The following is a 17,937-nucleotide window of genomic DNA, read 5'->3' as shown; positions in this document are numbered from 1 at the left end:
CACACACACGTCACAATTATTTGTAATGACCATATGTTGAGATAGTAATATTTTGGATCTATTGAGCTAAATAGAAAATATTATGAAAAAATAATTTAAGCTGCTTCCTTTTCTAACATGGCTACTAGAACATTTAAAAATGAGGTAATGTGACTCACATTACACTGCCATTGGACAGCGCTAGGCTGAAGGATCAGTTTCAGTCAATTAAAATCAAATATTTTAAAGATGGTGAAGCTAAGTTTGTTCCATTTCTAAACAAGCTGGGTTAAATAAAGACACCTTACAGGCCCTGGCTGGTTGGCTCAGCGGTAGAGCATCGGCCTGGCGTGCGGGGGACCCGGGTTCGATTCCCGGCTAGGGCACATAGGAGAGGCGCCCATTTGCTTCTCCACCCCCCCCCCTTCCTCTCTGTCTCTCTCTTCCCCTCCCGCAGCCAAGGCTCCATTGGAGCAAAGATGGCCCGGGCGCTGGGGATGGCTCCTTGGCCTCTGCCCCAGGCGCTAGAGTGGCTCTGGTTGCGGCAGAGCGACGCCCCGGAGGGGCAGAGCATCGCCCCTGGTGGGCATGCCGGGTGGATCCCGGTCGGGCACATGCGGGAGTCTGTCTGACTGTCTCTCCCCGTTTCCAGCTTCAGAAAAATACAAAAAAAAAAAAAAGACACCTTACAAACAAACCCAGCCCTCCTTTCTCTCTACCCTGAAACTTAAGCCCTGTTCTCTCTTGCCTGAGAGACCTTTTGTCTAAGAACCCCCTGCCTCCAGCCCCCTCTGCCTCAGACAACAGAGATGCTTCTGGAACTTCTCTTTGATCTGATGCTTCCTGGTGAGGTGGCTGGAGTCCCATCTGATGGCTCTTCCCAAGCTGGCCCATGAGCTCTGAAGCGCCACTCTGGTCTGCGCGGGTCTCTGTGCCCATTTCCCCAGTCATGCAGATGTTCTCAGTCACCATTTATCTTCTCAGGGGCTGTACTTTCTGGCTTTAAATATATACCTTCCGCTTCCTTTCTGCCTGGACAATTCATGCTTAGCCTTGAGACCTCCTCCTCTGTGCTGGGTTTTCTGACTGACGCTGACAGCAGGCCAACCTGCCTGGTGTCACCCCTGGGCCAGGCTATGCACATTCTGTTACAGAGCAGATTATTGTTCAGTGGATGGGTGGCAGTCTACAGAGAATCTCGAGGGAGAAGACACCTGGCACACGGTGTGGGGCACAGTGGCTGCTGCCCAGAAAGCCCACGGTATGCTCACTGAGTTCATCAATAAATCAGTCAGTGTCTCAGAGAGCCGAGGAGGCGCCAACCCTGAGCCTGGGTGACTGTCTCAAGCCATCGCCCCTATTACAGAAGCAAATGTCACAGAGTACATAACACTAGAGCTGGTGGTGGAGATAACAGGCCCCCTCCATTATTTGAGAGTCATAGACTTTATTAAGCAAACATTTACTCTTAAGTTCCACCCAAGACATCTAGAAAAATCTATGAAGGAGAGATTTTAAATCCCTAGGCTATCTTCCCAAAGGCATGACAGAAGTGGACCCTACTGTGTCACGAGCACATGGTGAGTGTTTGTTTCTTCAGAAAGCATCAGGGACAAGCTCGTGTAGCTGTGTCAGGGCACAGTGCCGACTGGCCGGCACGCAGAGACTCAGGGTGACCCACCAGAAGCCTCGCGATGGAACTTGAAGCCTTCCAGCTGAGGGTAAGTGACACTGTCAAACACCTTCAGCTCTGACTGCCCACAGGTCGTCAGCCACACCACCAGCCCGAAGAGCTCTTCCAGGTGGGGGTCCACTTTGTTCTGGGTCAGACCATCGTACCTGCAGGGACAAATGAGGCCAGTTCCCTGGATTCTTGGACAAAGCAGCCACATTTGTTCATGGTGCTCCTCATGGGTGTGCAGAGGCAACACAGACTGAGGTGCTGGGAAAGACCCCAAAGGTCTCCACCAACTTAGCACCAAAAGGCAGTGGGGTGGCGCCCTGGGTAAAAGTTGCTATGTTTGCAAGGTCAGCCTTAGGTCTAGATGTGTAATCAGAACACAGAGAGACCTGGGGGAGCAACAGCATCTATTCACACGAAGGCTGCTTTCTGTGACTGGACCCCTAAAAAGGCGGGAGCACCCTAAAAAGATCTAACATTTTCAAAGAGCAACAAAAGAAATATCATGAGAAATAATCTGACTTTATTAGACTTCCTTATGATTATGCCAAGGTTGAATATTATTTTTGTTTTTAGCTACGATGGTGGGTGGGCTACCTGGCTCTTCCTGTGGAGAGGGTCTCCCAAGCCTCATTGCAGCTCTGCCATGTCAAGAGCAGACGTGTTTGTGGAAAGGAAAACCAGTGAGCTACAATGGGTCCTTCCTGACACGCCCCTGAACAGGCTCATTTCCCCTCCTGCCTCCACAGGAAGCCTGGGGAAAACCAACCACCCATTTCACTAAATAAAATGTTCAAGCACTCGCTGACACAACCCTTCATGGTAGCCATTGCCACTTGGTCAGAGTTTCAGTTAATGTAAAATGTGGCATCCACATAAGTACATCTATTGTTATGTCCTTTTGGGGAGAGGACTTTGGGGTTGTCATTCAATCATATCCTTTTGGACACTCTGGACTGAGAGACAACACCCCCTCAGAAGTCAGCCCTCTGGACTGGAAGCCTGGCTCGTGGAGAAGCCCAGGAAGCGCAGTGCACTCTGCTCCCCACAGAGGAGAGAAGCTCTTCTTATACAGAGCAAGGCCCAAGCAAGTACTTGTGGTCTTGCCCGTAAGCAGCTTCCCTAAGATCAGTGGAAGAGTTTGGAAAATCCAAAAATTTCTTTGCTATCCATTTCTTGACTTATCCAATCCTTGGACCCAACCTGAAGATGGCATGGTGAGTCAGAGTAGAGCAAGGCAGAGAAATCAGTCCTGACCCCATTGAAGGGTGTCTTCATTTGGGTCCCATGTGTGAAGGATTTGAAGGAGAGTAGTTTATTTGGGAGTTGATCCCAAAATACCAGTAAGGGAGAGGCTCTGTGAGACAAAGAAGGGCAAGAGGCCAGTATGGAGTATCACTGAGCAAGTGCCTCATCCAGGGACTCTGGGAGGCAGAGTGTGCTCGTCCTACTCCTGCACCCCCACACCCCCAGCAAGGGGCAATTCGCTGGGTATTCATTCATCAGTTTTGCTAATTATTGGTTGAGGACTGCTCCCAGGGGTTGCTGATTCTGTGGCACTTCCTCCCATTACCGCAGTCCCAGAAGGCCCTCCCACACGGTGGTATGGGCTCTGACAAGTGTCTGTCAAGCCAGCAGGCATGTAAGTGATACCTGCCACCAAAGGGACTTGGCAACATTATTGTCACAGTCTCCCACTGGTTCTCAAGGGAGTAGAGGGCCCTGGCTCCCCAGCCCACAGCACTCTGAATTACTTTTACTGTAAAAATCTCACTGGCCACAGCTACAGAGATGTGTGTTTCAGAACACTCTGAGGAGCCTTCATACCTGTCCTACTCCAAAACAGCCCAAGTGCTTCTGAAGACCCAGGTCCCGTGGTTTCTCCCCACTGAGCACAGCCACTTACTGGAGCAGCACTTTGAGCAGCAGAGGGTATCCCTCCCCGTTCTCGAATTCCAGGAGCAGCGCCGAGGAGACGGGGTAGGAGTCCTTGGCAAAGCCCAATATGAGGCTCACAGCCTCACTCAGCTCAGGGGCAGGGAGAGAATCTGCGAGCCTGGCGAGGTTCTGGAGGGATATCTTGACACAATCCATGGCTGTGGGAAGAAATACACCACCGTTGCTCAGAAGCAATAGCTTTTTCTGCCATAGTCATGCCTCCTACACCCACCTCCTTTGAATTGGAGAACAAGGAGTGAATGAGAACTAATCCAAAACAGTTATCTTCTGGCTCTGGCATCAAAAAGAAGACTCCCCCTTAGGAAGTGCCATCCTGAGAGCCATGTCCAGCAGGCTCAGCTAGGGAGCAGGTGAAACGGAAAGAAAAAATCCTCTCGGCTCTCTACTCATAAATCCCAGCACATAGGAGGATCTGGGTTCTTTAAGAAATGAGAGGCATGTCCCAAGACCTGAGTACTGCAGGAGGCTTCAGGAAGGACACTGGAGATGAGCAAAAATTAGCTTGATGAAAAGTGCAGGGAAGAGTATGTGAATATGTGTGAAGGGGAGGGGCCAAAAAGAGGTTACATCTCAGCTACGGAAGAATCAGGGATCTGGAGACTGGAAGTACATGTGAGACACAGGAAGGTAGAAGAACACAGGGCCAGCTTGTGTGGGGCCTGGGCATGGTGGTGACCCCAGAGCTGTGGGAAGCCAGGGCAGATGTGAGTCAGAGGAGACATGTCATTGGCTCTGCATGTTGACTGATCGCTGTTTTTAGGGCTCTTTCATTAGAATGAGTCTCGTCTGAGTGCTGAGAAACCAGGGTAAGTGCCTTCTGAGGACCTGAGATAATGTATGCGCAGCCCCTCGCTGTGAGGCCTCAGGTGCACCAGAGGTGGAAGGGGAAGGCAGTCCCAAGAGTTCAGGACTTGGCAGGTAGCCAGAAGCCAGCCTCCCTTCCCAACCTTGTCCTCAGCCAACACAACCCCAGAAACTACCCATGTCTTTAAGAGGGTGTCGTGCTCCAAGGGACAGGCACCCCACTGGGGCAGAAATGTTCTTCTCCAGTAGAGAATAATGATACAGTGAGGGACTCTGACCACTCACACATATGACCTTTTCTTAAGAGTCTCGAACTCTAGCCAGTGAGTGGCAGGGGTGAAGGTCTGGGCTGTAGAGCACCACGCAGCCCAGCTCTGGACCCTTAGTGCTGGCCTGGCCCCACCAGGAATTTTGACTCCCTAAACTGGGGCTGCTGTTTCTTCTCAGTTCTGTCACAATAAGAAGGTGGGCTTGCTGAGTTTTCCAGCTCTCGGGGGCTGATGCCCTGGGCTACAGGAGGCCCCAGGAAGAAGACAGACCACAGGGCAAATGTCTGTAGACAAGCAGGTCACACTGGCAGGCTCTGACCTATTCTCAAAAAGACTCCATACACGGGGATCAGCCAAAGGGATGGACGGCTGTGCTCCTAAGAGGCACTTTAGCTGGTGCAACTAAGGAAATGTCACAGAGTGGGTAAGGAGGCCAGCTGAAGTGAACCTTCGTCAAGCTATCCCCCTCAATGTCAACCTTACAGAGTGTCCCTTCTGGCCTCACAATGGGCCACCCTCTGAGAGGAGGCTGACACATCTTCCCAAGACTGCACAGACCATGGCGGTGTCCACGCTCCCCAGTATTATCTGTGTTCTTGGGAGGAGGCAGCAGGTGCTAAGGAAGCCCCTAGTCCTGGTAATGAAGTTGGCCCTTCAGCACCTTGCCTCAGTCACACCAGGTAGTAGTGCTGGGATGCAACGGCCCTGGGGAGTCTCCAGTGCTGGGGGCTGCCTGAGCACTTCAGCTGTGTCAGCTCACCGAAGCATCACCACAGTCTGCTGAGATCAGCAGGGTTATTATCCCCAGTTTACAGACACCCGGCGGCCAGGTGCTCGAGGTAACTCAGCGATGGAGGCAGAGCTGGTAGGCACACCCTGCTGCCTGGTCCTGGAGTCTATGGCTGGAACCCTGCCTGTGATGCCCAGAGCAAAACCGGAGGCCCTGGAACCAGTCATCTCCACATTTAAGCTCGATTCTCTCCTTAGAAAGATGGGAAGCCTTGGCCAATTTTTCAGCAACTACTAATCTGTTTCCCCATTGTCAAATGACAATAATCATTAATATCTATCTCAAAGAAACAAATGAGACAGCACACAGATGGGCTCAGAAGAATTGCTATCTGATAATGTGTGAGCATCAAAATGAATAATAAAGCACCTTTCCAAATGGAACCAAGCAGCACAGGGTTAGAGATTGCACATAGCTGAACATTGATAAAAACCTGGTTTGTCCATCTCTTTTTTGGTCCCAGAAATATATCCAGATACTGCAAGAGCATGACAAGGTCTTGTCATGGAAAGTGGACCCACAGCTTGACCTTGGTCCCCTGGGGACTTACCTTGCAGGTATCTGATGATGCTGGGGTTCTGGGCCTTGGAGATGGCCCTCAGCACACAGAAGGTGGGTTCCTTCCAAAAACAGCAGTTGTGCTCCCGAAGAGAGGCCGTGGCGATCACTAAGGACTGGAGCTCGTTCCCTGAGAGAAGTCCCTCCAGCCCCTGAGACTCACTGCAAATGTTGAGCAACATCTGAGGATGGAAGGCAAGAAGTCAGGAAGAAAGGCAGGAAGGCCATCTAGAAAAAGATGATGGCTTGGGGCTGTCTGAATTCATAACCCTGTAAGAGCAACAGTAATCCCTTCCGAGTCAGAGTAACAAGGACGTGTTTGACTGCTTGCCCCTTTATACAGCAATGCCAGGAAAATGCCTGGCAGCTATGATAGAATTAACAGGACCCAATTAGTTATTTAAAAAGCAAAATGTGTTCCTAAATTTGTGGTAGCACTCAAACTACTTTTCCACAAGATCATGTGTATTGTCCTATGACCTCCTCCCTGGGGCCCTTGTCCCCACCAATCCAGTCTCCCTATGGACTGTGGACGCTGTCTGTCCACATGGGGTGAAGCATGGTGGGCAGAATTCTGCAGGGACTCGACCCCTCTCTCTTTGGCTCTTGCTGGTCTAGTTAGACCTTTCAGAAAGTTTGGAAAATACAGGAAGCTCCTTCTACTCAACTCCAATTGCCCCCCAAGTATAGTGACGGAGTCCACTCTGGACAGCCCAGGACTGGCTACAGATTCCTGCTGGGGGTGGCCATGCTCTCCTTGGCTTAGGCGTCCATCTCTGCCCCTCACCACACACCTCCCCCTCGCAGCTTCACCCAACCTCCAGCCCTGGCTCAATGCCATTGCCTCAGAACAGCCGCCTTCATGCTCTACTCGAAACCAGGTCCCTTGTCCTCACTTCCCAGCACACCTCTGGCTTTTCCTTCAAAGCACTTTAAAAATCAGATGCTGCTTATTTATTCATGTGACTGTTCCCCATCTGGCTTCCATAGTTTCTTCCTGTCACCTATACAAGAGAGGGGACTGCTTGCTGAGAAACCCGTCATCATGGCATAGAGCATACACTTGGAGAACTTCATATTTCCTGTGTAATAAAATAAGAAACGCCTCTATGGACACAGCTGTGGTATACCCTGCAGTTTGCCTTCTGCATGTCTGCCGAAAACACTGGAAAGACAGAGCTGCCCTTACTCCCCATAGGGACATAAGTCACCAGATAAAGATTTGTTCAAGTACCCAGTTCTGCATCCTGGCCACCATTTGGAATATGATTATATACAGGGAAATGAGGCCTAAATTCCCAACATATGGAGTTGTAGAGGATAACTCACCCTAAGTGAAATCTGCCAGAACTTCTGAGATACCCCCTGGTAATGATGAATTTGTCTTGAGAATTAATCTCAAGTGGGTGCCAATCTGAATGCAGATGTTTAACAGACTGCAGCATTTGGAAATTCCCAAATGGTCCTAAGTACCTGCTCCATGAAAGACTCTGCCCAGGCCCTGGACATGCAAATGTGAGGGAGACACGCAGCCCTCCTTACCCTCTCACCCTCCAGGGGCAGAGAGAGGCCAAGGAGTTTTCTTTGGACCCCTGCCCCTCTGAAGACTGGAAAACAGAACATGTTAGTGAGGGCAGGGGAAGGAGGGGAGAAACTATGTGAAAAGTTGCTGCTGGCATTCAAAGAGGACAGGTGAGACAGGGAATGGCAGTCACATTCGGCATTCAGAGGTTGCTTCCAAGAGGAGAGAAGGTGACACCAAGTGGTTAAAAGCCTGACACTAGGAGTGAATTCAGGAACCGGACCCCCAGGTTGCCCAAGCAGTCCCCGGACCTGTGACCTGAGCTCACATTTACATTCTGTATCACAGCCTGTGCAGAATCAGGAACACACTACTACACACATCCCGGGATGGAAGAGAGGGCTTTGGGGGGTGGCAGGTGTGAGGCCATGGCACAAGGTACGTAACAAGTCCTTAAGAAAACATTGGCTACAGTCATGCAAGTAGAGTTAGCATGCTTGTCCCCAGAGGAGAAGTGGCCAGAGACAGAAAGTTCCAGATGCTGGGGAGGGCCAGCACGACCCAGAAACAGACTAGAGAGGGAGCTGGTGGGACCAAGTAGAGAAAAGGAGCTCATCATTCTGGGAAAGAGCAAGGGGAGTGCTGATCCAGAGATACAAAGAAGATAATCCATTTTCCCAATGCACAGGCTTCCTGGCATTTGCAGAACACGGGGTCAGGGGGGTGAGCTGGACCCCAAGGGGAACAGAGAAGCTTCAGGACCAGGGGCCAGAAGGATGAGGGCATCTCCCAGCAGAAGCACGTGGTCTCAGCTCTCCTCTCACTCACCTGCACAAACATCTTCTGAACTTGAACATCATTCTCAAAAAGCTCATCCTCTTCCAGAGGAAAGACAAAGAAGAGGTAAAGGCACTGCAGAAGCAGGGCAGGGAGCCCCGATTTAGCAACGCTACCCAGTGTCTCCTGCAAAGGAAGAGCAGAGAGCATGTGACCCCAGGGGGCAGAGCCTGCCCAGCCCTGCTCCGACCCAGGCCCGTTTCATTGGTGTGTGCAGCTGCAGCAGCCTCAATGTGCCAAGTCACCTCCTCTCTTTGGGTAACACAGTCCCCAGGGAGAACAGAGACCATGATAAGACTCAGCTCGGTGACAGTGAAGACTGAGTTTAGACAAAGTGCATGCTGTGTGCTCAGTAAACACGAAAGCTTTTACAAGACAGACAGTTGACAGGAAGGGGCTGAGGAAGGGAGGGAAAGCGGCGGACTGGTGCGGAGGAAGGCAGGGAAAGCGCGGACTGGTGCGGAGGAAGGCAGGGAAAGCGCGGACTGGTGCGGAGGAAGGCAGGGAAAGCGCGGACTGGTGCGGAGGAAGGCAGGGAAAGCGCGGACTGGTGCGGAGGAAGGCAGGGAAAGCGCGGACTGGTGCGGAGGAAGGCAGGGAAAGCGCGGACTGGTGCGGAGGAAGGCAGGGAAAGCGGCGGACTGGTGCGGAGGAAGGGAGGGAAAGCGGCGGACTGGTGCGGAGCGGGGAGAGGGCTACCCTCGGCAGTCGCCCAGCTGCCTTTGGTAGTTGGCCTCCTGATTAGGGCACTGGACACTCCACAGGAGGGGACGGTTGGTAACAAGTGCAAACAACGGAACTAAGGACTAGATCAGGCCCTTCTCACCCTCTCACTCAGACCTCACTCTGTCCTACCGGCGAAGACCAGTGACCAGAGCTGCCAGACAGAGGGGAGAAGACAGGACTCTGGCAAAGAGCCCCGCCTGAGTGAGGCTCCTGGGGCCTTTCTTCCACCAGGATTATTGTAGCTACAGCCTTCGTGGGGAAGTGTGTGCGTACGTGTGTGTGCACGCACATGCGTGCGTATGAGCACATGTGGGGTCCATTTAAAGTATGTTGCCCATGCATTTTCCCACCTGACTAATTGGGCAGACATTGTGGGTGAACTGACATGGTGGGTGAACTAGAGGAAAAGAAAGAAAGACAGGCCAGAACCAGGAGCCTCATGCAGTACGATGGTCCCACCCTGCCCCTAAAATCTCCCCTTGCAGGGATGTCACCCTCTCCATGACACCCAGCTCTGCAGTGGCCCTACTCAGGACGACACTCTTGCCCCCACCCATATGACACTGGCTCCACTGAGTGTCACTGCTTCCTTCTCTCACTGCTCTTGGGTCCAGCTGCTCCATGGAAAACCAGTCTTTAGGTTCATTTTTACCACTCAAGCTGAAAACACTCTTTTCCAGGAGCAGGAGAGCCTGCTCTGTGCTTGAGGCTATCCTGCCTGGCCATGTTCCAGGCAGCTCACAGAGAAGACGGGGGTTGGGGGCTCCCTCTGGCTAACTGCAGCTCTGCTGCTCTGTCTCGCCCTCCACGTACTATTCTAACAGCTCATCTGCTGGCCATGTCCCCACCAGACTGAGGGCAGCAGCTGCCCAGGTCTTCTTCCCTGCTGCTCCCAGTGCTGTGTGCTATGCCTGTCACAGTGGGCACTCCCAACAGATGACAGACAAATGGGTCTCTGCCTGCCCTGCATGGGGTTTCTGGCCATTTCTGCTGATGGCCTCCAATGCCAGGACCACTTTTGCCTGAGAAGACACCAGCCAACAGAAAACCACTCAGGGAGAAAGCAGCAGGCCCTCTCTTTGCAGTAGGAAGACATGACTGCAGCCAGGATGGGGTGCGGGTGGGAAGGGAAGAGGGACAGTCTTCATTGAGCGTTGTCTCTGGGCAGACAGGCACGGACCAGTGCCTACAGGTATGGCTCCCTCAGTCTGAGTTTCACAGGAGGCAAAGAAGAGCAGTGGCTCAGAGAACAGGCTCTGGAGTCAGACATACTTTGGTTACACATGGCTGGGTCTGATGTCACTGCCAATGGGACATCACCACAAGCCCACTCATTGGGTCTGGGGAGGGTTAACTAACATAGTGCAGGGGACACATCTGGCCTTGTTTCTACACACAGGAACATTGGTCATTTCCTTTTTTATTTTAGGTGAGGCAGACTTCCATATGTGCCCCAACTGGGATCCACCCAGCAACCTTATCTTGAGCCTATGCTCGAATCCACCAAGCTACTTTTAGCACCTGAGGCTCATGCACTCCAACAGAGCTATCCTTAGCACCCAGGGCCATGCTCAAACCAATTGAACCACTGGCTGCAGGAGGGGAAGAAGGAAAGAAGGGGGAGAGTGGGGGGAGAAGCAGGTGGTCACTTTTTCTGTGTGCTCTGACTGAGAATCAAATCCATGACATCCATACGCCAGGCTGACGCTATAGTGACTGAGCCACTGGCCAGTGCTATATCGGCCACTTCTAATCTTCATAGCAACACTAAAACTGAGGCATCTCACCCCCAATTCTAAAGTTAAAGACACAGCAGCATCACAGAGATGTGCCATCACTTGCCCAAGGTTACACACAGCTTGTTAACTGAAAAGGCAGGATGCAAACCAGAATTCCGGGATTTCAGAAGTCCATGTTATATATCAGACTGGGAGAGTGAGGGGAGAGAAACAAGAAGTCCGTTTCTTGGGAAGAAAGACATTCTTGAGACATGGCCTGCCCCCTGCTGAGACTTCCCGTGCCGGTGGGTGAGGAGCGCCGCGGCGCTGGGACTCACCGCGTCTGTTCCCGTGAGCACGAACACGGACTTCAGGAGCAGGTAGCCATTCTGGTCCACGTCCCCCGGCCACCGCAGCAGCTGCCCAGCTGCTACCCGCGCTTGCTCTGACAAGAGGAAAGAGTGTCACCAGCAGGGTGATACAGTGACTTGCCCACCCAGCTTCCCCTCCACATGGCCTCCTCTTCCCATGAGATGCACCTTAGCATCTTTAGAGGACTTCTGCCTTCCCCACAACGCCCCCTGAACCTACACCAAACTTTCACACTCTGCCATATAAATCTCCTGGACAACAACAGCCTTTAGCATGCAACACCACCTGTTCAACAACTATCAATGGCTCTATGTTGCTAAATAATCATTAGAACAGTTTTCTCACGTTAGATGTCCTGCAATCCAGAGTCTTCAGCTCATTTTCTGTGTCACATGCTACCTTATAATCCAGGGGTTCCTGCAGTCTGCACCATGCCCAAGCTGTTCCTTCCCCCTGAAACTCCCACCAGGGTCCAGCTCCATAAGTGGAAGAATGCAAGTCAGGAGACTCACAACAACAACAAAAAAATGTGCTTTGACCTCTGTGTCTTTTCTGGATTGAGCTCTCCATTGAACACTTAGGTATACCTTTTATCTTAGCACTTCCTCCCAGAGCCCTTGGCCATGCATGCATGTAGTGTGTGTGTGTGTGTGTGTGTGTGTGTGTGTGTGTGTGTGTGTGCGTGCATGTGTGCATGGTTCATGCGTGCGTGTGTTCCTCCCAAGAGCAGCAGAGGTCCCTAGGTCCCCCTTCCCTGCTCTGCTGGAACTGCGCCCACTGTTCTCTTTGGAAGACACTATGCTAATTGCACTAGAAAGAGAGGACAGAGCAGGAGGCCTGGGAGGAGTCTTCAGAGCTGTTTTGCTGTCCCATGAGTTTTCTTCAGGGCCTGTCTTCTCCTACCTGCAGGCTTTCCCACAAGCGCCTTCTGTATTTCTTGGGCTAGCTGGTTGGAAACTTCTTTGGCCAGCTTTTGGAGACTGGGAAAGCAGATGATCCCCACAGAGTGTTCCCAGGCCTGAATGCAAACAATAGCACTTGGTCAGAGGTGATACAGCTGTGGAGCTAGGACAGAGAGCCATCTCCCTCTCTTCTTGCCACCCCAAGCCAATGGCTCAACTCACTTTCCCAAGTGCATCCCAAAAACCACCATGGCACCTGCCCTCTGGCTTCCACTGTCTCCCCACCCCTGTGTCTGTGGATTCTCCCTCCAAACCCACAGGCCCTGGACATCTCCCCTGAACTCGTGCTCTAGAACATCCAACAACAGAGCCAGACCCCTGTCTCCCCTGACTTGCTGCACTGCACCTCCTTGAGAGGCCTTGCCAAGCACCAGACTGGGAAATTCCACAAGTGGTTCTGTAGGTCCCCCTCTCCCTCGCCTTTCTTAACCCATCTTTCTGCATCTCACTTATTCTCCTCTTTTCAGAATTCCCCCCAGTTTCTGCAGTAAACCTGTTCATAGGTCTACTTTTCATCAGAGATTCCCTTTATTCTAGGGTGTCATCACAGGCCGAGTTTACTAGTCCTAGGATGCATAGAGTGCTCCCCAGACCCACAGTCAGAGTGGGGTGCCTACTCTTGGCTCAGGACTTGGGTTCCCAGAAATTTTCCATCCCAGATTCCAGGAACCACCAGGAAGACAGGTTCCTGTGCATATTCCTAGAAACTAGCAGCCTCTCTGAAATGTGAGTTTGTACCCATTCATGAGCCATATAAGTTATATTCCTGCCTAAAAACCTGACCAAGTTTTTAAAACTGAGATCCTCCTTCTAGGGAAGGTGCAAAAGGCATCAGATACTGAAGGGAAGTCATTTCGATGTGCTTCCTTGCTACAGATACTGTATATTTTTTAAAAATAAAAACCTTTAAAAATCTTCTATATATTAAAAGATGCTATACACCACATGAGGAGGCAAGCCACAGACTGGTAGAAAGTATCTGCAATGCATACAACTGACAGAGAAGTAACATCCAGACTACTACAAACTAATAAGGTAAAGACAAACAACCTGACTCCTAAAAAACAGTCAAATGAAACAAGTAACTAATGAAAGACAAAATAGATAGCAAATTGCTAATAATCCAAAAAATGTAAATTAAAGCTACAATGAGATATATTTTATATATTTTGTGTTGGTAACAATGAAAAGCCTGACAATATAAGGGTGAAGTTAAGGACTACAGAACCCTCATGCTCTATTGATAAAGCATCCCTTGAAAGGACCACTGTGAAGAAGTATGTAACCAATCCAAGGAAGTTAAAGGGCCACAGGTCCTACAGCCCAGCAATTCTGCTCCTAGGTGCATCCCCTAAGGTAAGTCTGGCCTTGTGCACACAGAGATGTGGACAAGAAATACGTTTGCAGCATTATCTGTGATTGTAAAAAAATGGGAAAAAAAAACTTAATGTTCACCAACAGGACCATGAATGTGTAATTCATGGCATGTTCATTTATATAAGGATACTATATAGAACTAAAACAGAAATAGAGCTATATGTATCAATGCAGTTAAACCCCAGAAATAGAATGTTGAGTGGGAAGAGCAAGTTGCCAAACATGTGAAACCATATCTATATCTATCTATATCTAAATCTATATCTATATCATCATCTATACTTATATCACCTATGTCTATATTTATGTACATAGATATAGATAGATATAGATTAGATATAGATATAGATGATATAGATATAGATATAGATATAAATAGATACATTCTTGATAATTCAGCAGGATAGGGGTTATCATTGGAGAAAAGCAGAAGGGGAAGGAGGGCTAGATTGTGTGGTTTTAATTTATCTGAAATGTTTGATTTACTTTATATGGGTGGCGAGTACTTGGGTATTTATTTTGTTTTGAAAAAACTTTGCGGCCTAGCGTGCGGAGGACCCGGGTTCGATTCCTGGCCAGGGCACACAGGAGAAGCGCACATTTGCTTCTCCACCCCTCCGCCGCGCCTTCCTCTCTGTCTCTCTCTTCCCCTCCCGCAGCCAAGGCTCCATTGGAGCAAAGATGGCCCGGGCGCTGGGGATGGCTCTGTGGCCTCTGCCCCAGGCACTAGAGTGGCTCTGGTCGCAACATGGCGACGCCCAGGATGGGCAGAGCATCGCCCCCTGGTGGGCAGAGCGACGCCCCTGGTGGGCGTGCCGGGTGGATCCCGGTCGGGCGCATGCAGGAGTCTGTCTGACTGTCTCTCCCTGTTTCCAGCTTCAGAAAAAGGAAAAAAAAAAAAAGAAAAAACTTTGTATCTAAAAATTGCTTTTATTTTCTTCCCTAAAAACAGAGCTGCCTCTTTCCTTTGTAAATAAAAAAGCAGTACATCAGTACTTTCCTAAAGTTATAAAAATGTTAAACGTTAAACACTATTGCACATAGTAGACCTTCAATAAATATTTGATAATTGAACACATGATTATGAAACCCACAGTATGCAGAATGATGGCCAAAAGTATTGTATGCTAGCATTGCACTAAACAGTCAGCCAAACACTTACATGATTGTTTGCCCTGATCCTCGAAACAACCCTTTGAGATTCATGTTATTATTATTTCCACTTTACAGAAACTAAAGCTGAGCCTGAGGGTGAGCCCAGAGAACCAGGTAAGCCACAGAGAGAGGAGTTGAATTACTCCACACATGCCTAAGTAGCATGCGCACATCTAAGAATGTATGGCTACCACATGGAAATTCATTATCCCTTGGAAACATGAATACCTGCAAAGAAAAAGTCCTTTGGAAAATTCTGTATGGTAAGAGTCTTCCCCTCCCCAGGAATGAGAACTCGGCTACGATGTCTTCTTAAAAAGATAAAAAAAATAAAAATAAAAAAAAACTCCTGTGCCTCCTCCCCACACTGGCAAACCCCTTACAGACCAATTTACAGGCAATTGACTCAGAAGCATCTAGATCCTCTTTGAGCAGAGGGACTCCGGGAGGCACTCCACAATAAAGCAGATGGGGCCACTGTGAGTTGAACAGTAATTGTACACTCAGCCAGATCCTCCCCAGGCACACACTGCTTTCTGGGACCTCAACAGACACTTCTTAAAGCCATGTTAACTCTTTCCAGCCACTGGGGTGCCGTTTGGCGCACAGAGGCAATCATTTACTGAATGATACCATGGAGACCCCAAAGAGTTAAGGCAACTTTCAAAAGGACCTCATTTTTATCCCAAACTGGGACTTGCATGCTGAGAGAATATTGCTCAATATTTTAAAAAACTTTTATTTACTCGCATTATCTAAGCTTCACCATCATGCCTGTGGCTGTCCCCTCACATGGAAGGAAGAGAGAGACAGTGATGCTGTGGTCTCCAATGGAAAATAAGGAAGGACAAAAGCTCTTGAGGACATGGGAGAAACTCCCAGCTTTTGAATGACAAAGAACCTGATTGGTTTCCAAGTCTGACAGCAATATTTCTACTTCTTCATTACTGCAGTTTGGTGGTTTGGTCTTTAAGTGAGCTCAAAGCATTTTCAAGACTTTGCATGAATTTCCCCTGCTAGTGTGACACCGTTGATTCTCTCTTTTGTAAATTTAAAAAAAAAAAAAAAGTGATGCATCAAAAAAATTCATTGTTTAGCACAACAAAAATGTTGTTTTCCCCAAATGGGAATAAATCATGTCACAGGCCCCACTCTGAGGAGGAAGTCAGGAGTGAACAGGAGGGTGCTGACCTTCCCCATCCTCTCTGGACACCACACTTGGCAATAATAGTTGGTTATCTTTGTTATTATACTTAATGTGACTTAGCTCTCACCCATTGTCAGTTGAGTCCATGCTTGATTTTTACAAAAATAATTAACCACAATTAATGGCATGACCTCTGCACCACTGGCTAGGCAGTAAATCTAAGGTGACACTCCTGTGGACAGGCACATGTGCTGTGCACACACATACACATGTGCACATGCACGTGCACAAATACTCACTCCCGAGTACAATCGATCAAGTATTAGTGCCAATCTTTCCATTCTAGGGAATGAATACATTTCTCCTCGTGTTACCCACTATTCTGGTTGTCTATTACTATATAATAAATGACCTCAAAATTGAGTGGCTTAAAATAACAGCAATCATTTGTGTTTCTCATGGACCTGCAGTATGGGCAGAGCTCCACAGGCGATGTCTCTGCCTCCTTTGGGTGAGGCAGCTCATAGGGGCTAAGAGGTCCACCTCCAAGAGCCACTCACATGGCTATCAAATTGGTGCCGACTGTCAACAGCAAGTGCAGCTGCGAGGTCAGGGGCTTTATTCCTCTCCACATAGGTTTTTACATGGGGCTGCTTGGTCTTTCTCACAGCATGGCAGCAAGATTCTAAGAGTGAATATTCCAAATGATGGAAAGAAGCTATAAGACTCTTGAGGTCTGGGCCTGAAAATGTCACTTCCACCTTCTTCCATTAGCCAGGCCATCACAAACCCATTCAGATGCAAGGGAGGGGACACAGATGGTACCTCCCAAAGGCAGCATGTGAACTCACGTGCAGCATCTCTAATCAGCCCCATCCACAGTTCTTCTGTTTTCCTCCACGTTTTCCTACACTCCTGGGTGTCTGTCCAAACAGTAAGGAACTTCCCAGTAATTACTGGGAATCCCCTATCTCACTGCCTGCTTTCCCTCAGAGCATGTATTCTAAGCACAATCTTCAACAACTACATCTGTAGTTCGAGCTTCCACCATCTCCACTATATATTAATGAATATCTCCATGCAATACAAGGACCTGAAGTGGTTCCCTTTGCCTCAAAGCAAACTCAACTGAAAGCCATCAGGATATGTCCATGCTTGCTGGAGGAATGCCTTCTCCTCTTGGTGTGGAATCATATGATAGGAAAGGGTCTAGGAAGAACAAAGTCCAAGGTTCTTGGCAAAAAACAAACAAACAAACAAAAAAACCCTGAAAGACTATTGAATCCCTCCTAAAAGCACTGCTCTGCACACTGAGAACTATTTGTTCTCTGCTGCTTCCTGTGTGATGCAATGAAAGCTCCTCTATGTCTAGAAATTTCTGGAGTCAACTGTCCAAACATCCTGTGTGCAGGGGGTGGTATTTTTGTACCTAAAGGGAGCGTAAGTACTAGCCAGGCAGAGCAACTTCCCGGTGAGTCATGGGGTAGGAAGAAAACAGATGTGTCCTGTTTTACAAACTCCAGCGCAGTCTGAGGGAGCCCAGTGGTCAACAACACAGGTCTAGGCAGATTGCCCGGGGTTAAGTTCTGGTCTCCACTAACTGGGTGATCTTGGCCAAGTTATATCACATCTCTAAACCACTCTTTCCTCATTTATGCAGCTGGAGTAAAAATAGCACTCCCTTCACAGGGTTGTTGTGAAGGTTTATAAACACTAAACAAAATACCTGGGTTAGTTAGCTAGAGCTTGGGGACAATTAACAGCTATCAGCAGTGAAAGTGACCACTGTCCTGGCTTAGAACCTCGCTTTGACCTGTGAAGGGGAGTGAGGAGCTAGTGGAGTCTGAGAGCTTGCAGTTCTGAATGAGACTGTTTCTAATTCATCTGCCTCAGGGAAGCTTTTCCCTGGAGTTCTGATACCCTGAGACTCCATTCGGCAATTTCTTATTACCAAGACAGCAACCAAAATGTTGAGTAGGTTCATTCCTTAACACCCCACAGTTGTCCTTTAACTTTGGAGATAAGACAATCAGGCTAGAATTTAGTTTGGACCCAACCAAGCTCATCTTTTTTAATGGATT

The 17,937-nt window shown here is 49.2% G+C and overlaps 1 protein-coding gene across 1 annotated transcript in view; it reads right to left on the bottom strand.

Annotated features, from left to right (window-relative positions):
• The window catches only part of WDFY4 (WDFY family member 4), a 340,582-nt gene that overhangs the window by 292,792 nt on the left and 29,853 nt on the right, over positions 1 to 17,937 (bottom strand). The window contains 6 exon segments of the mRNA XM_066348526.1: positions 1,661 to 1,818; positions 3,567 to 3,756; positions 6,033 to 6,222; positions 8,391 to 8,525; positions 11,182 to 11,288; positions 12,119 to 12,233. Of these exon segments, the coding sequence (XP_066204623.1) occupies positions 1,661 to 1,818; positions 3,567 to 3,756; positions 6,033 to 6,222; positions 8,391 to 8,525; positions 11,182 to 11,288; positions 12,119 to 12,233 (895 nt within the window).

The sequence above is a fragment of the Saccopteryx leptura genome, chromosome 9 (assembly GCF_036850995.1).
Source record: "Saccopteryx leptura isolate mSacLep1 chromosome 9, mSacLep1_pri_phased_curated, whole genome shotgun sequence".
Classification (NCBI taxonomy): Eukaryota; Metazoa; Chordata; class Mammalia; order Chiroptera; family Emballonuridae; genus Saccopteryx; species Saccopteryx leptura.
The sequence above is the reverse complement of the archived record's forward strand: the minus strand, read 5'-3'. Positions and strand labels throughout refer to the sequence as shown.